This window comes from Mustela nivalis, assembly GCF_964662115.1.
Source record: "Mustela nivalis genome assembly, chromosome: 4".
NCBI classification, from domain to species: domain Eukaryota; kingdom Metazoa; phylum Chordata; class Mammalia; order Carnivora; family Mustelidae; genus Mustela; species Mustela nivalis.
In genome coordinates, this window is record NC_139023.1 from 8,903,518 (window position 1) to 8,927,117 (window position 23,600).

The 23,600-nt window shown below is 38.0% G+C and overlaps 1 protein-coding gene across 1 annotated transcript; it reads right to left on the bottom strand.

Moving 5' to 3' along the window:
- Positions 1 to 561: 561 nt before the first annotated feature.
- On the bottom strand, positions 562 to 21,110 carry AFP (alpha fetoprotein). Its single transcript, XM_082728220.1, has 15 exons — positions 20,947 to 21,110; positions 20,037 to 20,088; positions 18,886 to 19,018; positions 16,400 to 16,611; positions 15,153 to 15,285; positions 14,160 to 14,257; positions 11,492 to 11,621; positions 9,377 to 9,591; positions 7,609 to 7,741; positions 6,996 to 7,093; positions 6,307 to 6,445; positions 3,652 to 3,875; positions 2,371 to 2,503; positions 1,058 to 1,112; positions 562 to 712 (listed from the first exon to the last, which is right to left on the bottom strand). Exons 1-14 carry the CDS (start codon positions 21,038 to 21,040, stop codon positions 1,068 to 1,070), a joined length of 1,839 nt encoding a protein of 612 aa, XP_082584346.1. The 5' UTR covers positions 21,041 to 21,110; the 3' UTR covers positions 562 to 712; positions 1,058 to 1,067.
- Positions 21,111 to 23,600: the final 2,490 nt, after the last annotated feature.

A 23,600-nucleotide genomic window follows, 5' to 3' on the forward strand; every position in this document is an offset into this window, starting at 1 on the left:
ATCTCTATGGTGACCATAATCTTGTTGCATTGCTATTAGTTGCTTCCTTCTCTGCTGGAGCACCTGGAGGACAGTGATTGCACCCAGAACAGGACCTGATACCCCATGAGTGCTTAGTATATACTTGTGAACTAAGAAAAATCAACTGCTAAATATATTAATAATATTTAATCAAGACAACTGCAATAAAAACTTATATTTTGGTCTGTGAACAGACAACTGCAAAAGATTTTTTAAAAAGTAGAGGTTAAATTTTAAGTAGTATCATTCCTGATGGATCCCATAAAATCATAATACTTTCTTTTTTCATCTCCAGTGTATCTGTTTAAATATATAAGTGGTCATTTAATGAACAAAGTGCCCTGGCATCACAGTGCTTAACTTGAACATTTTTTTTTTTTTTAGCGCACCAGGGAATCTAACCTTGAGTGGCTTTAATCTCCCACAACAACCAAGACCCAATGCTTACTTATCGGAATCTGCTTCAGATAATGGTATACATAACTATTTTTAAAAGCCATCTATAAATTTCCATAAATAAACACACTAGGAAAAAGGAAATATTTGGAGATACTTTATTTATAGGATAGAGAAATCTCGCATGAAAGTCTTGATCATTTCATTAATTCACAAAAAGGACTATCTCAGTTAAAATTAAAGGAAAAGATTCACACCAAGCCATAAGGACTTATTTTGTCTCCTTTTCTTCCCCCTGTAATATGAACAAAAATAGGTTAAATTCTAACTCAATAAATGGGTGCAGAAGGTAACTGGTTCTATTATTTTACATCAGAGAAATACTAAATAGAAGGGAAGGTCTTCTGATGGCATTCTCTGAAAACTTAGAAACAACCCAAGAGAATTTTGAGGTTGTTGAGTCACTGATTTACCATTATGGATGCAACTTTGCTCTGGTGTTTTTAACATAAACTTTTTGTTGAATCACATTTATTTTTAAGAAAAGAATTTAACAGTAGGTCTTAGGACATATTTCACTATGGACCAATATTTTGGGAGAATGCTCACTCTATTTATCCTCGTCTGAACTTTTTGTTACCTGAAGTAATTTAAACTCCCAAAGCAGCACGAGTCTTTGAAATCAGTTTTGGACCCTGAAAATTAAAAACGAATAAAAGTCATCAAACAAAGAGATGAAGGACTGTGTCAGGTATACAGGTAACTCTCCATTATCCAGAGGTGAATTCAAGTACATCTCTGATGCCAACAAGCTGGGACAATGGAAGTCAGAGGAAAAAAAATCTACCCATACTACAGCAGAGAGAGTTTGTTCTAACAATGCCACTCTCCAAATTGTGACCAATCGTCACCACAGCCCTCACCTTCCTCCACTAGTCAGTCATAGAAATTGGAAAGTTTGCAGACAAAGTACAGTCACCACGAGTTAACGGTCTCTATACCTACGTGAATGTCTTCTCTCATCAAGGGACATTTATCCGAAATGGTTTACATCAAACCTCTTTTACCAGTTTTGTCTTATCTGATTTAGTTACCTGTGTTCCATCCCCTTCTACTAAAAACACAGCCACACTGGTAAATGTACACTTGGCAAAAAACGCAGAATCACAGGATATCTTTTAAAATTATAAAGATGCTGCGCCGCTAGGTGGATTAGTGGTTTAAGTGTCTGCCTTCAGCTCAGGTCATGAGTCAGGGTCCTGGGATCAAGCCCCCATTGGTGGGGGGGAATGGTGTCCCTGCTCAGTGGGGAGCCTGCTTCTCCCTCTCCCTCTGCAGCTCCCCCTGCTCGTGAGCTCTTTCTCTCAAATAAATAAATAAAATCTTTTTAAAAAATAAATAAAATTATAATGATGCTACATTCAAATATATTTAGTAATATAAACTAAATGTAACCAATTACAAATCCAGTTAAAATTGCTAAATGATAAGCTTAAGATAATTCCTCATCACTAGTCTGTTGGAATACCAAGGCATACTCCTAAATGAGTTCAAAATGTTTTTTATAAAAAAATTTCCCCAATATCTTGTTTGCACAATTATTTTGCTATTAAATCCTTTTAATCCATTTAGCTGAATTGATCAGTTTTAGGCCAGAGACTGTCTAAATTATCATCAATTAATTATATGTTCACTTTATAGTTTGCTCTACCAGGAAACAAATCAAACTTACTAATTCTCTTAACATATTTGAAAATTACAGTTCTTCCTAATATTTAGTGAGAAAATTGGGATTATTTCTTACATAGCACAAAATCCTTCAATCTACTTCTTAATAAATTAAAATCCTCTGGCATTATTTTCAAGGTCTAGATTAGTGAACTATTCTTTTCATTATGTATTACAGAAAACACACTAACAAGGATTTCAAGTGTGAAAATGAACTGCACATACCTCGTCCTCAAAGCAGGCATCCTGCTCTTGGCCTTGGCAGCACTTTTCCAGTAGAGCAGAGAAATCTGCAATGACAGCCTCAAGTTGTTCTTCTGTTATTTGTGGCTTTTGCTTCACAAGGTTAATGAGAAATCTATAATTTAAACAAAAGAGAAATCTGTTATGCAAAGGTACTTTTCTAAAGCCTTCCTAGTGCAAGGAAATTTTCCTAGTGCAAATTTTCCTAGTGGAAAATTTTTAAAGCCCTTGTGACCCTTCACCACAAACCCTCATTCCATCAACCCCTACCAGACTTACAAGTTATACTATGTCCAATGCCTTCTTCAGAAAGACGGAGGCTAGAAATAAGCAGGTGCTCCACTGCTCTGGGTTTGTGCAGATTGTGGGTGAAACATGATTTTATAGTTGTACCATACTTAGGTGTAGTAAGGCATGGTCTTTTTCTTACTTGTCTCCTTTCCAGTTCTCCACTCTAAAGTACATCTTGTCTATACTCAAAAGCCCAGATCTCCAAACTCCTGCCATCCATAATTATCACACACTTAACTGAGCATTGGCTCCACCAAACACCTACACTACTCAATTAGCAACACCTTCATGTGGGAATTAATATTGACCAGGGAATAGGGAAGACTTGTCAGAGGAGGCAGCATTCTTACCGTCCCTTGGAACATGACATAGGTTGTGACAGCAGAAAAGGGAAGATCAAGATCTCCGAAATGAAGGGAGAGCAAGTGAGTATTAAATGTATGGGAATTGGAGAACATAAGTTGCATTGACTTGGATTACCATCACCATTACAGAATGCCTCCCACAATGAACTGAAATGTGCATTCCATCTCACAACACCCATACTTCATGGCTGAATCAAATATTATACTTATTCTCTTCAAAAAGTAAACAGAGTGAAAAAAAAAAGAGTCAATGGTGTTTTTCAAGTGTTTTGGAATGGAAGTACCCAAACTTACTGCCAAGACATATCCTAATCTCCAAAATAGATTGCCTGCTTTCTCTCAGGCCCAACACATAACACAACAAGAGTTACAATGGAGACTATTTTTACAAACAAAAAATTGTCTGCCCTTGTGAATTTTTCCAGATCTATGTTCCAAGGAGGCTGTGAAGACACTGAAACAAAACTATTTTAAAAGCCACCTTCAGTGTTTTGAGGCAGTAATGTTCTCCTAAGAAGCCCAAGATTGTCGGGTGTGTAAGATAGAAATCTCAACTACTATTTCATGTCATTGGTCTTCTCCATGCTAGCAAACGATGATTTCTTACTGTTGCTTCATTGTTTGCAGTGCCACACCCTGAGCTTGGCACAGATCCTTATGGAAGATGAATTTATCGGCAGAGAAGGGTGAAGGGGTGTATGTTTCGTCCACCACTAAGCTGCTGAAACACGGCCTCCTGTTGGCGTATGAAGAAGTGCAGCACTGGCCGACACCAGGGTTTATAGGAGTCTCCTCATGCCTGATGCACAATTGTCCAATAATAAGATCAGCCTGGTTGGGAGAATGTGAAAGAAGACAGCAAGGCGATTCAACATTAGCCACTAAGTGACTCAGGTTTCCAGACAATTTTTAATGCCCAGTAATATATAATTAATATTACAGAAAAATTTGTTATCTATGGAGGGTCATGTGTTGCCACATTGCGGATTCATTTTTACCCGTCTGTTTGGTATCAACCTCACGATTCAGAGGCAGGTATTCCCAAGGTAACATTGGAGATAGCCCTTTCACATAGTTGTCGGCTGTTTGAAATGCATTTCCAATTACGTACCTACTTCCAAAAGGGAAACAATTATCTGCCCTAACCCAAGAAATCAATACATGGCTTAAATTTTTCATGTATATCTAGCTGAGCGTTCCGTCTTATTTTTGGGATCCAGAGACTTGCTTTCTGAAGGAAAGAATTGAGCAAGCCTAGCCTGTCCGCATACATACATATATACCCACCTGCATGCATATGGCTAATATATAATCTTAACTGAAAAACGTAAGTCTGGGGTGCTGGGTGGCTCAGTCAGTTAAGTGTCTGACTCTTGATTTTGGCTCAGATCATGATCTCAGGGTCATGAGATCATCCTGGATTCTGTGATCAGTGGGGAGTCTCTTTTGAAGATTCTGTCTCTCCCTCTCCACCTGCCTCTTTCCTGCCTTCCCAAGCACACTCACTGTCTCTCTCAAATAAATAAATAAATCTTAAAAAAGAAAAAAAAAGAAGGAAAAGAAAAGAAAGAAGGCTAAAGTGTGTTTGTGTGTGTGTGTCTTTTAGGGCTTTCCTAATGTAGACTCCTCCTACCTTCCACACTTCAGAGATATTTTTTAAACACCTAGCAATAACTCGCAATAACTCGTAATAACGCAAGATGTTTTGTGTGCGTACTGTGTTTCGGGCCAGTGCTGAACGAGTTACAAGGATTACCTCATTTAAGACAGTCATCCTATGTGGGTGGTACAATTCTTATTCCTAAATGTCAGCTGAAAAAGCTCAAGCCTAGAGATAAAACTCGCCTTCCAGAGTGACACTACTAACAAGTGGTGCAAGTGGGAAGCGGGTGTGGGCAGGAGGCTTCCAGAACCGACACTTCTGGTCGGTTACAACATCCTGTGTCCCTGCAGCCTCTCAACGTGTGGAATTCAATAAATGACAAAGAAGGTGCTGAATCACAGGTATCTTTTTACTCCTAACTTTTGGTGGAAAATTCCGAGACATGATGACTAGCTAATTCCTAGTAATTCAAGTAGTTCCTCACCATCAGAAAGACGAAAAGGGCAACAATAAATGTACAATCGGATTCGCAATTGTGGTTTTAAGGGAAAAAATAATGAAAGAGAATTCAGCCTATAATCTTATGTATGACGCCAATGACACTAGAAAGTCATGCTACTATTCAGAAGGACTTACCCTGTTCTATACTCTTTCCCTTGTTAAGGGGTGGGGGGAATATCCCTAATGTAATAAGATGATGTTACAAAAGGCAAACATATAGGTATGGCTGAAAATAAAGTGACTAATCTTCATCTCTCAGAAGTGAAGCTTTCATTTTTTTAACCCAATTCACATTTTTTTCACTGTGTCCATTAGACTGAACTCAGTGCTCATGGGTGCACAGCGGCGTAACTGAGATATATGTGTGAACTAGATGTAAGGGGATAATAGCACGGCAGCAGCAGAGGTGTATGAGACCCGCAAGGAAACTCTGAAGAAGGTATGGCCTTGGGTGCTGGAGCTTGGGCTATGGAAAGACCTGCATATGCATCCAAATATCAGACCCACCATTTCCTAGCTGGGAGAGCTTGTCCTAACATAACTTCTTTGAGCCTCATTGTCTTTATCTATAAAGTGAAGATGGTAATGGGGCATATCAAAAGGGAGTATTATAATCATTAAATGAGATAATACTTTAAAAAAAAAAAAGTACAGTATGGGTCTTTAATGTAATCCTGAAAAATTTCTATGTTATTAGGGTGAAGTAACGGTCGCCATGTTGGTTTAGGAAAGGTGTCAGTGAGAGGCAGGGCCTCAAGGTGTAGGGGAGTTTGAAATCCAATAGACTGTCGCCTTGGCTTTCCTTTTCTTCTTCTTAGTCATCTTCTTTTTCTTAACAGTAGAGTATTTAGTGAACCAAAAGAAGAAATCACAAACTGGATGACGTGTTGGTTATTCTGTCTTTCTCGTCCATAAAGCTTGCTAGAACAGTGTTGGATGCACTGGCTGCACGCCCACCGGCCATTCTAGAGGGACGGGAAGGCTGGCCACACGCCCGCTGTTCAGAGCTGAGTGCACAGCCTCTCCAGCTGAACGAGTTGAACTAGTGTGGTAAAGCCATCTCCACAGCAGTTTTTACCATTTCCTCTAAGTGGGAATCACGAGACTGTTTCAAGCCAAATGGGGCAGAAACACAACGGGACTAAACAAAACACTCACCGCTCCTTCGCCACAAGCCAACTGTTTGTCCTCACTGAGTTGGCAACAAGTAGCTGCTGCCGTTGCCATTTTCCTGGTAAAGGCCATCAGCTCAGGTGGGGTCAGCTGAGGGGCCTTCTTTGTGTATGCAACAAGAAACCTGGAAGAAGCATTTTTCACCAAATTCTGAGTCATTCGTGAGTTTGGGGGCTCCTCACTCCTCCAACACCCTTTTTGGTACCAGCAGCCCTGAAATCAGCTCATTTGTTTTATGCACATGACACTAAAACCACCTTTCAAGATGCATTTACTCTAACCACCACCACGGCACTTCTTTTCTATCAACATATCACAATGTGAAAACAGACTCGAGATGGTAGGCTGACTTCCACTGCCTACGTCAAAGCTTCAGTGATTTTAATTTTGATCTACTCCTTGTTTCAACAATGACAGACTCCAAAAATCTGCACAGCTGGGGGAAGCCAAAGCCAGTACCAAAGATCATTCACAAGTCATTCTTCTTCCTCCCTAAAAGAGCAAAATGGGGATGCCCACCTCCTCCCAAGGGAAACTGGGTGATCGGAGTACACTGATTTTCAATCTGAAAAGGGACCTGAAATTAGAGTAGTGTTGGGTGACTAATCAGGTTGGTATTTCCCTCACTAGCTCATCATTTTAAATCACGAAAAATACTGTTTAAAAAAACTTACGCATTTTGTAAGTAATATTCTCCTAGTTTCTGGAAGAGGCCACAGCTTCTCTTTGCCAATGCTTGGCTTTCTTGGATATATTTCTCTAATTCTTCTTCCTGAAAATACCAGCATTATTACATAATTTTTTTCTCTTCCTGGACACAAAACTTCGTATGTAAAAATGAATCAATAACATATTATTTTATTATGACACCAACCTTAGAAAAAAGTAATTCTAGACATTTTTTAAATACTAAAGATAACGAAGTATGAATTGGGAGAATTAAAACAAATGGACTTTGGGGAGATTAAAACTTTGTGAATCACACAGAATTCAATCTTTGGATAAAGGACTACAGCTCTTTCTGTACAAATGCCTGCTTTTCTGGAACTGTTCAACGATGAATATTAGTTTTATTCTGTGTGTCAAGGAAATTTTGGTTACCATTTTTACTTCTAAAGTAGACCACTAGTTGTTTACTACTATTTAATAACTACTTAATATCTAGGTGACTACTAAATAGAATAGCTAGCTACTAGTTAATAACTGGATGCTTTCAAACAAAAAGCATTTTTGATGGGTAACCTCCATGAAGCTTTTCAGACTCCCCTTAAAGCTAGAGCAATTTACCCCTTTATCCCGGCAATCAAGAGGGTTTTCAGACTGGGAGCACTTCTCCAATAATTCCTGGTATCCTTTAGCAACTCTTAGAATAACTGGGACAGCAAGTTTCGTATGTCTTCTCGAATATTCATAAGTAAATCTGAAATATGTGTGAAAAATATCCTGTTACTGGAACTATGAGACTTTATTCCCATGTTATATGGAATGCAAAAGTGAAAATTAAAATACATAAACCTGGAAGTCAAATTATGACTTGTACTATACGCATGGTAAAACCATTAATACAAATAACAACCCCTCCAATTGTTCTAAAATGGTATTTTGTTTTCTTCTGCATTCTTCACCTGGGTTTTTCAATTATGAACTTCACAGTCATTCATTCAACAAATGTTTTTTCCAGCACCTACTCTATGTAAGTGTTTCTCCAGGCAATAAGGATTCAATAATGTATACGATAAAATGCCTGACCTCTCAAAAGCATACCTTATAGGGAGACAAAAGCAATCTTTTCTTAAACAAGAAATTTCTTAAACAAGAAATAGGTCATCAAACTCAGGTGGTGATAAATCAGTGAAAAGAAATGAAGGAAGATATGATAGAGGGAAAAAGGGACTCCTGATTGACAGCATTGTTTAGGAAATGTCACTTTGGGCCTCTCTTTCGAAACAGAACCTGGGTGAGGGAAACCACATAAGGATCTGGGCGAAGATCATTCTCAGCTGAGAAAATTTCTACTGCAAAGAACCTTTCTAAGTGAAGAACAATTTCTGTTAAACAATTAGCGTTGGATGTGCAGGTGGGTCGATTTAAAGATAATTCTTGGATTTACTAATTGTATTTCCAAGTTATAGAAGTAAGTCATATTAATTCTGCCACCAATAAATTGTCAATGCAGCTTTCTTCAATCTGGACTTTGCTCTTGTGTGCGTAATTTTACTGAGCAGTGCAAACAATGTGTGAATGTCCAGTCTGAAAGCAATGATAAAGTGATATCCTTAGGGAATATTAAAAAGAAAATTGGGCCTTTTTTTTCATTATTACATTAGAAGCAGACTCTTAAATTTATAAAGGCCTTTGGTGATCATTAAGCATAATATCTTTAGAGTTGCACAAATCCCTCCTCTGATGGTGTCCATAGACACACACTGTACACTAAAGGACAATGTATTAACTTGACGGTTTGCTTCCCTTAAAAGCAAATAGAATGGGAACACGTCCTATCAGTTACAGTGATACAATCAACTACTATGCTGCAAGTGTCTCAACATATGTTTTGATTTTCTTACAAAAACAAAACATACATTAAATAAATAGCAAATAAACTGTTCTAATGAAAGCCCTTCTATCTATCACTGAGTTACACTTTGAGGGAAAGTTCTTAAAATATGCCCAATGAAAAAGCACATTCTTCACCATGAGCCCTTCTTATCACAAAACATTTATATCATATTTGGTAGCTCAGTGGTGGTCTCCATATTAGTAATCCATATGAAGATGGCACAACAATGCTTCTGATGCCAGAGAAATTGATACAAAATAAAATATAACTTCAGCTAATTACAGCAACAGTGAAAGTTTCATCGGTATAGGATAGGTCCCATTTCCTTGTTCCCTACTTACCTGCTTAAATATATTTTGGCTCAGAACATTCTAGCATCAACCTCACATACTGAGCTCAAAAACCATAGCCATCATTCCCCATTTCAGCCACACAGAGCTGGCAGCTACATCCTAATCTTTACTTATGTGAACATACATTTACAGGGTGCGTTACCTTGCCATGAAAAGATCTTTTTCCCTTGAAGAAAATTGGTTGAAATCTCTCTCTCCTAAAAACCTATTTAGATTTGGAGATAAGCCTTCAGGTTTGTCATCATTTTCTGCATGAATTATGCATTGGCCAAGTTCAAGCATGGGCAATTTGCAGCATTCTGCTATTTTGCTTGACAGAATCTCTTGTTGAGAACATATGTAGGACATAATTTTTTCCTGTAAGACGAAAAATAAAGTATAAGTTTTAAAGGTTTATTCTTTAATGCAGGACCTTGGGGCCAGCTTTAGAAAGGAAGAAAAGGAGCCTGGGAGGGAGGAGAGAAAGGAGAGGTGTGGGGGAGAGGAAAGAAATCAGGAAGGGATAGGAAACAGGCACATTCTACCTTGTCTCCCATTTTAGAGCTTTTTCACCCTGGTTTGCCTTTCCTCGCTCCTTTTCACCTAACCCTTTTTTTCCGTTCTTCTTTTCATAGTTGTCAGCTAAAACCTATTGTATTATTAGGAAGACTTTTAAAACAAGAGAGAAATATCCTCTTCAAACTGAATGACAGGCACGTTGGTGCACATCTTCTATTCCTGTTGAGATTTGCTACTGGACGACGTTTGCGGTCAGCGTCCTAATACCACGGAGAGCAAACTTTCCGCTCCATTGCAACAGAATGATCTGCAGTGACCCGCTGTGACCTCCAGAGGGCAGGCTATAGATAATGAAATGGCAGCTCATCTAGTCGGCCAGAATGAAGCAGAGCGGCCACGTAAACTGTCAGGGGACTAAAAATGCTATGTATTCTCAATAAGGACAATTAGAAAGCATTATTCAGTCATTAAAATCAATTTACATGCCGTACTGAAATTAATTTTTCCATCTTAAAGGAAAAGGGTGGTTATGAGCTCCAAAATTGTTAAAATAATTTTTAAGTGCCTATAGAGATAATAGTAAAACTGTCAACTCAAACCAAGAAAACTAACTTCAAACAAAAACAAAAGAGTTCTTTTTATGGTGCCTGCTATGCAGGTAGAAAATTCTAAGAAGAAAAATAAATGAAATTGGAAATCTGTCTTTGGGACTATTCCCCCGTTCCGCATACCAGGATCTCTGCCCAGGCTCGGACACCGTCCCCTTGGGACCTCTCACAGCCTCAGCTTCTGGATGGCTTCCAGGACTCTTTCAGCCAAACTGTGGAAGGACCAGCTGAAATAAGCATTTTATCCTCACATTTGATCTTTTGGAAACCATGTTCAAGCCCAGAATTTCAAGGCATTTGAATATCTAAGAGCAATGATTTTAAACTTTCTTGGAGAAGAAGGTGTCCCACCAGGGACTGGAGATAGAGTAATCTGGGGATAGACAGGCCTCTGGCACAGTAGGTAAGAAGCCTAAGATTGGCCCAAAATAGATGAAAGCCACACTGCTTAGTTGGTGACCAACTATGGCATGCACAGGGTTCTGTGTTGAAGGGCTTGGGGCTTTGGTTTTTAATTCTCCTAGAGCCCTCTATCCATACTTCTCTTTGGCATGTTTAGCTTTGTACCTTGTAGAACAGTTTCTTGTGTTCTTTTTGTTTCTTGTGCTCCCTTGCTGTATTCACAGAACAGATCTATCTATCTGGTGGACATAAAAGAGCCCCTTCCTGTGCCAGGCATCCTGCTCTCAGCCTGTGGAGATAACAGTAAACAGAAGACAGCCCCTATGCGTCTCATCTCTACCAGACTAGAAACTCCCTGAGCGCGTGCCTTCCTAACAAGTGTTCTTCACAGCGTCTAGCACACAGAAAGGATTCAATATGTATTTTTCAAGTGAAATAGCAAGTGGATGGAAAAACAAATTTGTTGTGAATGAAGTGTCTGCCCCTCCTCCACCCCAAGATCCGATGTAGAGTTTACAGTCTACCTCAGAAGGAGGAAGGAAGGCGCACTGATCAGCTCACGGGAGGAAAACATTGCTTACGTGAAGGTAGAGAAGATGGTTTCAGTGTCACTACCAAGAAGTCTGTAACTTTCCTCAGCCCCCGGGTTACCCTACCCTGGGACCGGCTCAGACAGCTTTCTCCCATCTAGAATGACAGTCAAGGAAGGAAGAGAAAGTGGAATCATCTCAGGAGGCAAGACTCTTTACCCCATCCTGCAGACATTCCAGCACGTTTCCTCTGCAACATTCCTCATGTATGTGGGCCACATCCAGGACCAGTTTCTGAATTTCAGTAAAATTCGCTTTGGAAAACTTTTGACTCAGTTTTGTAACGGTTCTAAAGGGGGGAAGGAAATGCAAGTCAATCCTGGTTATCTACCAACATCAAATAATAGAGCGTTAGTGTAGCTGCTGCTCCCAAGAGAAAGAACTGAAGTGCTCTGGCTATCTCAAAAGAAAAGCTAAAGGGTTCTAAGTCCTGTCAATTCCAGCCTGATCTTTCATGGCAATTGCTTTCTAAATTGACCTGTCCCCACAAGTAGTTTGGTCATGATTCATTTGTCTTTAACACCTTTTCTGTGAATCTAGAGGAAATCTATCTTTCCACTGTTCATCCACGACGCTGGGTGTTTGGAGTTACCCTCGTGAGTTGGCAGGAAAAAAATAAAAGGACAGACAATTAAAAAATAGAAAATTCCATGAGAATAACAATCATTTTTTTACTTAGGAGAAAAAACATTTGTGGGAATACAGGAAAGGGTGTATATGGGCAAATCGATGAACTGAGACAAGAAAGTACAGCAGACCCAACACCCAGACATGCCAACATGCCAAGCCACGTCGTGTGGCCCAAAAGGGATGTTAGAAGTAAAAAGTCTTGTAACTTCTACATATTTCCTTAAATTTTAAGAGATCTCTAGATGAAGGAAGCAACTGTAGTGTTGCTGCTTCTGACAAAGGTAGATTTTCTTTATGAATGAATAACATTTAAAGGTAATCACTTATGGATAGTGATTATAATATTTTAATTTATGTTTTATTAGTAAGATAAACTGAAAGCAATTTATGAATCAATTCATGAATCAATCTAATAGCTTTGGAAGGTATTTAAAGCAACATCTGACCTATTCCAAGAAAAAAATTTCAGTCTTGGAACTAACTCCATGACTACAAACCTTAATCTAGATCTCCGCTGTGTATAATATGCTTAAATGCATAATTTACCAAGCAAAGAAATAAATAAACTGTGAATGCATGGACTTAATACTCTTCCGTTGACATTTCAGATATTTTCCCCGACTAGAAATGTCTCATCATAAAAGTTGAAGCACTTGAAGCTAGTTATGTAGTATCAAATTTTCTAGTGGCCCCATTAAAAGGTAAAAAAGGAAACAGTTAAATCCATCTTAACAATATTTTTGACCCCACTATGTCAGAAATAATACCAGTTCAACCTACAATTTCATTCCTCTGTGGAAGCTAAAAAATAAAACAAATGAATAACAGAATCAGACCTACAAACATAGAGAACAAACTGACGGCTGCCAGAGCAGCGGGGCATGAACACGAGCAACTTGAGTGCGGGGAGCAGGAGACACGGGCTTCCACTTATGGGATGAAAAAGTCGTGGGAATAAAAGGCACAGCAGAAGGAGTCCAGTCAATGATATTGTGATAGCGTTGTCTGGTGGCAGAGGGTGGCAACACTTGTGAGTAGACCATAACTTATGGAGAAATTGAATCACTATGCTGTATACCTGAACTAATGTAACATTGCATGTCAACTACATCGGAATCAAAAAATTCTTTAAAAAAATTTCAGTATGCAATTAGCATAAAAACCTATTAAGAAGATATTGCATGTTCTCTTTCTCATGCTAAGTCTGTAAAATCTGGTATGTCTTTGCCACCTGGAGCACACACAGTTCCTTATTCACTGCGTGGGAGCTGAGTACAGGGAGCCGCAGCCGTGCCGTGTCGCGCAGCCTAGACCATTGGTGATTCTGATTCTGAAACACCTGATGTCAAAGTCTCAACTGTCCGCATACAGACGATCCAAGACAAATAGGTGTAAGGAAAATAAATCCGGATCAGGACCTAGAAAACTGGGTTCTGCTGAAAGGCAGTGTGGTCTTGAGTAAAGGGCTCTAATCTCCCTGGGTCCCAGTTTAGTCATATGTAAAAATGAAGCAGCTGAACTAGATGATTAACTGTTTGGGTTTTTTTTTTTTTTTTTTAGTTCCTCTTTATCCTACAACAGAGATTGAATATGAGATAGAGGTCAATTAAGTAGGCTTTAACAAGTGTTAAGCAGTAAAGCAGGATTGGAAGGAGACTTGTGGAGAAGGACACCTGCTGTGCCCGGAGAGGTGGGTGGGGTTTGGAAGGGAGGTGGGACAGCATGGTAGTGGGGGCTAAAGTAGATGACTGTCATGTGAAGACACAGGGAAGGGATGCTTGGGCTGACTTATCATAAGATCTCCTTTTTTTTTTTTTTTCTGAGAAAGAGTAATTTTTCAGGTGCCTGGGTGGCTCAGCTCAAGTCATGATCCCAGGGTCTTGGGATCGAGCCCCGCATCGGGCTCTCTGCTCAGCGGGGAGCCTGCTTCCTCCTCTCTCTCTGCCTGCCTCTCTGCTTACTTGTGATTTCTTTTATGTCAAATAAATAATTAAAATCTTTTAAAAAAAAAAGTGTTAAGCAGCAAGTCCGTGGGTTAGCTTCCTTCCAATCCTGGGGTTTCATGATCCTAAGCCATGAGCTCTTATCAAAGGAACTTTCATTCTCTACCCCGGTGACAATGAGAAAAATGAGCTCAAACAGCAAAATGGTAGTTTTGCAGATCTCACCTTCTTCCCTAGATACAGCTTAAACTTACATGGCTCGGAAGGTTCGGGGCCCAAAATTTTTCATCACTGCACATATATGTTGATTTAACAAACTGCTGTCTCTTAATTCTTTTGTAATCAATGCTGTCTAGATACAGAAGAAACGAGATGTTAGGAAAGGATGTATTGTCCTTTACAGGTGCTGATAATTAGAAAAACAACCTATACAGGTAAACCATCAAACCATAAGAAATTTTTACTAAAATTTAAATGTGATACATTTTTATGGACCTTTCTTCATTCTTTCTTGTAGATTGGTTTATATACATTGAAGCCAGACAGATGAATTTAGAAGACCTTAAAAGACCTTAAAATAAGGACATTATAACTTTCTTGGGATAATGAGTGAACAATTGTACTTTTAAATGAATTGAAACCTGATAATTTCTTAAACATTTGTCGAAAAAAAAAAAAAAAAAAGTCACAGCCTGACATTCTGGGAATAGTCACAGTTCTTAGGAAGTTTTTCTTATTAGACTTCTGGTGGCAACTGATTAATTGTGGGTGTTATTCTAGCTCTCAAACTTAAGCTACTCGCTTCTCTAAACCTAACTGTCCTTTGGTTAGATAATAATATTTACACCTCAGATTTGTCCTTGGGATCAAAAGAAATAACGAGTGATAAAGTATTTGTCATAGTTTTCTTTTTCCCTCTGTCCTTTTGTGCCTCCTTTTCTCTTCCTGCTGATTCTACCCAATCTTTACCTCCTATTCCTCTCCCTTTCATTTATGTTACCAGCCATGCACACCCCTGTCTTCTTTTATCTCCAGCCCCCCAAACCCATGTCTTTTGTCTTGTAATAATTATTGGTCAAAAGAATGAATACAAAACAGCAAGTCCAGCTGTTTTAGCCCAAAGAACATCAGACTGCTGAAATATGGTGTTGTGCATGCAAAGCATATTCCATTTTTAACTTTGTTTGGTTTTAATGAGTCATAGACAGATTAAAGTATTGCTTCAGATATCTGTACAAATAGAATACCTTTGTTTGGAAGCATTCTACTGCATTTTCAGCTTTGCAGCAAGCTGGAATCATTTTGCCATAGTGGCCAGCCAAAGAAAGAATCGTGGGTGCATACAGAAAGGGGTGCCTTCTTGCTATCTCATAGATGTACCTATGAAACAAAAAGATGCTGTAAGATTGGCAAACGTATATTTTTTAAAAAACTACTAGAACTGGACTCTGGAATTTGTTCAAAGCGTCAAAAAACAGTCATAATTTTTTCCATGTGCTGACAAAAATTTTACTTACTACAGATCCTCAGGGGGAGAAACACTCTAACCACCAATACTATATTTTATCATGAGAATCAAATAGGCAGAAATGCTGACTATAATTCCTATCAAGGTGTCCATTTCAATAAACACACTCACACATGTGTGGGGGGCCGGAAATCCAGACCACCACTAAGTAAAACAGAAAAGCGGAGTCTTTTCCTCCTCATCAGTACAGAATGAAATCATCCACGGTGACAGTCTCCGTAGCAGAGATGGTCTAAGGGCAGGCTCTCGTTCTCTGGCTCAGATGTGTAAGACAGATGTGATGGAGAGTTCGATATAGGATTCCCCAGCAGAGAACCTGAGATCAAGTCCCTGCTTGGGAATGTACTAGCACTGTGCCCTCGGCCCTCAGTTCGAATTATCTTAACTTTCTAAACTTCAGTTTTCTCATCGGCAAAATGGGAGGAAGAAGAATGATGGGAGAGGACAGGAGACTTCAAAGGCAGGCCATGAGCATTAATCTGATCAGACATGCCAAGAACCCATGGTCCTACAACATCTTAACTGCTTGGTAATTGCTAGCCATGCTTCTGTACCTTAAACCTTCCTGGAGCTCTAAATTTTTTTATTTCCAGGAAATTTGGTAAACATGAAACACCAAATATTTGACTCCAGAAGGAGTCACTTTGTGTGGTACTAAAATATTCTTGGGTGAGCTAAAATGGAGAGATTAAATGGGTTTAAAAAAAAAAAAAAAAGGTTCATCTCAAGATACTAAGGGAACAACTGGTGGGTCTGGTGTGTGGTCTCTACCACATCTACCAGGCGTGCTGTGGAAACAAAGTTGCACTGACAATGGCTCCCCTAATTGCCCAGGGCCTCGGCAAATGCAACACTATTACCACTTCTCCATGGTTTAGAGTACTTCCATAAATTGCAGAAATATAGATTCTGCTTGATCCTGCTCTCCTACAGAAGTTTTAATCTACTTTTAAATGGGATCTTTACCTGTTCATGAACATATCCCTGCTTCCTTCATATGCTTTACAACTGGTGACAGGTTCTGGAACTTGGAGGGGCGGGATGGATGCTGGCATCGCCTTTTTGTGTGCTAGTAAACAGTTCTGTCTCTCCTCGTCACTTTGGCTGCAGCAATCTGAAAGTCCGTATTTTTCAGAAATTTCCTTCTCATGGCAAATTTTTTCCAGAAAGACAGACAGCTAGAAGAAAGATTGGAATTTTTTATTTGTTTCTTAAATGTATCTATTTTAAAGAGAGAGTGACAGAAAGAGCTCACGAGTGGGGGTCGGAGCCAAAGGAGAGGGAGAAGCACACTACCTGGGAGATGGGGCTGAATGTGGGGCTGGATGTGGGGCTGGATGTGGGGTTTGTCATGGGGTTTGACGTGGGGTTTGATGTGGGGTTCGAGCCCAGGACTCTGGGATCATGATCTGAGCCAAAGGCAGATGCTTAACTGGCTGAGCCACCCAGATGCCCCAAGAAAGGTTTGCTTTTAATGAAGGCAACTGAGTATACCTTGAAATTCTGTAAAACATGTATTTCTAATATCCCAGATCAGAACTACAGACTAAAAAAACAATTCCCTATACAAATCCCAATATGTTTAATGTCAACCTATGAGAAATTCCTTTCATGCCTTTTAGGAAATGGAATTTTAGTTTCCAACCTTGAGAAATACATATGACTCTTAGACAAAATTACTTTCTCTTAAAAAGAAAAAGGCCATACAATATTTTATTTCCGCCCCCAAAATTGAAATAGTTCTTCCCTTTTATATTACAAGCAGTTTGCCTCCATGATGTCTATAAGCTTTTTAAAAAATACATATACCACTTTTTTTGTTGCTTTAATTTTACCAAAATCAGATGATGGTGTCAAGAGTCTAAAGAATGCCTCTGAGAGGGAGGCTGAGTGGCTTAGTCTGTTAGGCAACTGCCTTTCTCTAAGGTCATGATTTTGGAGTCCTGGGATCAAGTCCCACCTTGGGCTGCCTGCTTGGTGAGGAGTCTGCTTCTCCCTCTGACCCTCTTTTCTCTCTCTCTCTCATTCTCTCTCAAATAAATAAATAAAATTTTAAAACAAACAAACAAGAATGCCTCTGAGAAATACATGTTTCATTCTTCTCAGGAAATTTTTATTTGGCTTTTATTAACTGCTAAAATTTAAGGAACCTTAGAAATTTTAAGTAAGATTTTCAATTCCCAATCCACATAAAAATTATGCCTTTAAGTTTATAATGATAAATCACCAACCGGTAACATCACCATGAACCTCTCATTGGATGTAAAGTTGCAATATGGAATGTATTTTGCTTAATTCATATATATTTTTAGATTAGCAAGACAAGACAAAAAATAGAGATGCAAAACAAGGAGTTTTATTAAGTTATTAGTTTCAGAGTTGGAAAGTATTCTGTATCTTTTAAAGGGCATCTCCTCTGCAGTATTCCAGATATATTGACTTTTGGCCATTCGTCAACCCCACCATGATAGAAAATTCTTTGGCTTTTTGTTCCATAAGTGGCTAACTCTAATCATCATTAAGTTCCTAGTTCTTCCCACTGAGATAACATAAACAATCATAACTATGATTTATTGATCTTCTACATTAAGAGATACTAAAAATACTATTCATTGTTTAACTAAAATTCGAAGTTAATTGAGTTCCATATTTTGTTATTCTCATTTGCTAATTCTGGCAACCTTCAGTATGTGCTATGCTGCTCACAGAGTGTAACGAACCCACGAAGTGTGGCTGTTTGGAGCTCGATGACCTAGTTTAAATCCTCCCTCTCGTCTCCCTTAAAAACGTCGCCTAACCTCTCTGTATCTCAGTTTTCTCAACCAGAAGAATAGCATTTACCTGCTGGGATTATTTTAAAGATTTAATGAATTCATATTTGTAGGCGAAGTGGATACTTGACCAGTGAGCCCAGCAAGGGTCTCTCGGCTCACTGGCCTTCGACTGATTCATCCGGGCTATGCTTTAGGTCATAAACTATTTTTATTATCAATAGCTATGTCACTTTCTAGAATAATGCCTGTCATGCTGTGTGAGTAATAAAAACTAACTTCTACTATTATTACGTCTATTTTTTTGACAACCCTGAAATGGAAGCTATTATTATTCTTTATTTTATAGATAAGGCAACTAAATCTCAGAGAAGTTAAATAACATGTTCATGGTCACCGAGATACTGAAATTTCAGAACTTTAGCTCTTAGTCCCTGTGCTTCTATTGTCTCTTTACAACAGGTACCCACTCTTTTCTGCCCTCTTTAGCAATTCACAGTTAATTCGACTCCTCCTTCATGTAGCAGCTCCTCAAATATTTAAATGTGTTTCTCATTCCACCCCTGTGTCTGCTCCTCTGCCTGCTAAACTTTGGTCAAATATCCTGGTGGGATTTTACTACTACTACTACTACTAGTAGTAGTATTGATATTAGTATTAGTATTATTAGTATTCACTCACCTGGCCTTCTAAACAACCTACAGGCTGCTCACTGCCAGTCGATTTCTCAATTATAGTCAGTGTATCTTTCACCATTTTGCTTACATCTTTGTAAGTGGCTTCTTGAACAAACTGAGCAAAAAATATGGTAGCTCTGAAACAAATTACATAAGAATACTTAAGAAACAGAAATGTCAAGCTGCTTTTTCTCAAGAGTAGTTCTGGTTTTGGTTTTCTGTTAAGTGACCTGTGTAGGGGGTAACTTTTGCTAAAAATTTATGTGAAATTAGGTTCTAGTCATCCAGAAAGAAATGTCCATCTCCTGGCTCCTTGACCCCAAAATATACACATATCTATTAAAAAATCAAAGTGGAATTGCAGGAGCACTGAGTGTTAGATGCAAACAATGAATCGTGGGAACACTACATCAAAAACTAGTGATGTACTGTACGGCGACTAACATAATGCAATTAAAAAAAAATGTGGAATTCCCATAATAGTGGTTCCTGCTTTTGTGGTCACCCACTGCAATGTACCTATAACTCAGGGCATCTATATTCTATAGTTCCTTTTAAATTTAAGCAAAGAATTTCTCATTAGACCTCTGCGTATAACTACTCCCAGTCTGATCAAGATCTGATCCAAGGTGGTGTTCCTAAATTGATTCAAAGAATAGCTTTAACAGGTTTCTGGGCGCAAGTAGTAGCAATAACATACTACTTCAAATTCCTTATTAGAAACTTCAGTAGTGTGGAATAGACAGCAATCAAAAGAAAAACACACTCTCTACAAATAATAGAAAGTAGAACATTTTACCTCCTATTATCTGCTACTAAGATTTACATAGTATTCAGAATAGAGACTATTGTAATATCATCTCATTGGTGTTCATTTATATCTATATGGTGGTTACCACTGGTATGATACTCATCTTGAGTTGCTAGGATCCAATTTGGTTTTTCCCAGGGAATTTCAAGGAATCAGGGTTACTATCTAAGGCATGGGCCAACAGCTCAACCACTTCAAAATCAATTTGATATTCAGTATAAGAAATGTCTTCAATTTGTTTTTATACTTTTTAGAACTCATAGGGCTATCCAGCTTCATTTAATTACCTCACTAAAATTATCATTGGTTCATATTTGAAGTGCATTTATATGAGCAAAACTTACAGGTCGACTAAATTCACCTCTGCAGAACATTGGGAAGAATCCAAGATGGAAACTGAAAGGCAAGACAGACTCCATGAGAAATGGCGTTTTCAACCGCAAGCAGGAAAATGATCATTATTTTGCAGAAATGTGTGTGTTTAAGTTAGAACGATACAATTTTGGAACAATTTATAACTATACAATTTTGTATTTCAGTTAAAACTATACAATTTCAGAACAATGCAACTGAGATGACATTAAGGAGCATCTATCCAAACACCTTCATTTTTAACTTGAGAAAACTAGGAGACCAAGGAATGGCTAAGTTAACAAGAATAATTGATGATAGAGTTACCACTAAAATCCAGTTGTTTGGTTTCCAGTTGTTTACTGTCGTATTCTAATCGGCTTGGAAATCAAAGGATTAAAAATACATTTCAGTCCTCCTTTTGAACATGGTTACACCATAGTTCGCTTGTCTATTTATATTACAGTCACCATTTTTTCTTTAGTCTAATAATGGTCCATTTTTCTGAAGTGAAGAATTAAGATATTACTTACTTTATCAGTCTGAGGAGGTTTTATATGTGAAGGAACCAGAATTATAGCCTCATATATAAAGTTAGAGATATAATATAGATACATATACTTCAAAGTTAATGTGTATACCAATTAAATAAATAATATAATGTACAAAATATGAATTCCATGTGGACTATATAAGCCATTCAGAGGTAACGTTAAACACCACTGTGATTTTGTAAACCTCTTGTAAAGTCACAAGTTTATCATTCATTTAAAGATGTTCATCATTAAATATTTTTCCTCTGTGTGGAACAGTAAATATAAATAAATCATGACAAAGAATAAAAGAAAAATTAAGAACTTTGGTATAGGGAAAAGACAAAAAAGAAAACACAAAATATCTTACCTATTCCATATGCATTTCTTGATTCCATATGCACTGTTCTGGATTCAGAAAAATTTAGTAGGAAAATTAAAGGAATTGATACCACCCACTTCATGGTTGCTATTTTGTTGTTGGCAATGATGGAGGGAATATGTTGAAAATAATGCTGTAATTCTTTTATACCCTTCTCAAGCAATGCCTGTTAATTAGTAATCTTTTGTTAGTGTATGGGGATATCTGTTACTTTATTTCCTTAGGTTGCAAATGGGACAACTTGTCGATAATTAACAGCCTAGGGATTATTTGCATTTTATGTTCAAGGACACAGACTTCTTTTGGGAGGGAAAAAAGGGAGAAAAACTTGCAAATTCATCCTATTTTGCAAATATAACAAGTACTCTTCTCGATCTACAGAATATTTAAAGAAATATTTTTCCTAAATTGCACAACTATTAATTTCTTTCAAATTAAAAAGTTAGTGAAGCCACGAAGACTCCAGACTTCCTATGAAATTCAACTCAATGCATTCATTCATTTAAAGAATATTCAGCGAATACCTGTCATATGCCAGGCACAGGACACTGTATTTGACCAACTCAAATTTCAATGAAGAATACATTGCTTGATTATTACGTTTAGCTCAAAAACCCTTTTCACCCGATTTTATGCCAGCAAGGTCCCATTTTTAGTATACTGTGTATGGCTTAACAGAAAACTTTGAGCACACACTCTGATGAACAAAGCCCTGTAATAATTTTGTTACGAAATAGTCTTGCATGTATATCTAAATGGAAGTGGATCAGTTTCACTGTTCATTCAGCAGCTCAAAATGACGATGTTAATACTAAGGAGCACTTACAAAAGCCGCCTGATTCTAGGAGTCTTTCCCTCCTGTCTGCTGTCAGGGCTCTTCATCTTAGCGGTACATTTAGAGAAACTTTTAAAATCTCTGTTGCCTAGACTACACCTCACACCAACTTAATCAGTACGTTTCGAGGTGAGACCTACACATCTGTATTTTCTAAAACTTCACAGATTATTCACTCTTCCAAAATTAAGATGACAAAAAAAAATAATGAACTTCAGGCAAAATTAAATAATAAGGTGTCTTCGTTGAGTGCAGTAATGTGAAGCCATCAACCTTTTGTGGAAGAATATTTAATGATATGGACCTAGGCTCATATTATGTCACCAAATTAAAAAAAAAAAGCAGGAAAAAGATATCACATAATCCCATTTTTTGTACTTCTCCTGTCCTTTCCCCTACTTCAAAAAAAGTGTAGAAGACAGAAATAGTAGATCACAAATTTCAACACTGGGTTTCTCTAAGTGGTAGAATTACAAGTGAATTTCTCTTTCTCACTCTTTCTTTCAAAACTTGTCCAATAAAAAGCTGATTATATAATTTAAAAATAAAGTTTCAAAAATTGAGTGTATTTCTTAAAAGTAAATTATATTGCATAAGTCAAAGAAAGACAAATACCACATGATTTCACTCATACGTGGAATTTAAGAAGCAAAACAAACAATCAAAAGGAAAATTAGAAGAAAGAGGCAAACCAAGAAACTGACTCTTAATTATAGACAACAAACTGATGGTCACCATTGTGAAGTGAGTGGGAAGATGGATAAAATAGGTAGTGCTTGAGAATTAAGGAGGGAACTTGTTCCACTGAGCACTGGGTGATGTGTGGAAGTGATGCATCACTAAATTGTACACCGAAACTAGTATTATACTGTATGTTAACTATCTAAAATTTAAATTAAAAAACTTTAAAAAATAAATTTTACTGCAATTCATTAGGGCAAACATGTAGGCAAAGGTTTATCAATGCCTTTTTATATAAACTTCTAGCACTTCCAGGAGCTACAATGATTTAACATAGCATGGATAAGTTCTTCATTGCTGGTTAAGTAATTCCCATTCGTTTGATAGTTTTTGTTTATTCTCTGCTACACCTTGCCACCTTAGGTTTTTGTCTCCTAAGGAACACGCTGCCAGGAACAAACCATTTTCCTCCCTCTGTAGTGAGAGGTGTGGCTGACCTTGTCTGCCCACTTAAGTATGAATGGGTCACTACTCTCCCATTGTCCCATGAAGAGGGCTCTTTACTCAAATATATAAAAGAAACAGCATTAATTATGAGGAATTGAACCCATTTTACGGATCAAACTGTAAACAGTGTTGCTGGGCAGGGGCAAAACATCCCAAAGCCTTTCACAGTACCTGGTTCATAATCAACCCTTAATAACATTTACTGAGTGAATGCTGAATGTGTATGTTCAAAGACAGGAATTGAAGGTAGAGGAAGCGGTTGCATTTGGCAAATCTCAGATTCTATAAGCTCTGTTATCTTTGTGACTTGATGAACCATATTTCAAGTTTTATGCTAATGTATATATATAATCTGCAAGGCTGGACAATCTAATCTCCTCCTTCCATCAAAAGATTAGAGGGGTCATGGGCAAAACGCCTGGCAAGTAGTAGGCATTTACTAAAGCATGATTACTTCAATATACTAAATCGACACATAGACACACAGCTACAAATAATATGTACACATCAAGCCAAGATATATTCTACCAGCCACCCACTCATCAGGACTGACGAGACTAGAGCAGGGCTGACAACCTGCTGTCAGTCCAGGTCCTATTTGAATCTTTCCTCTGATAAT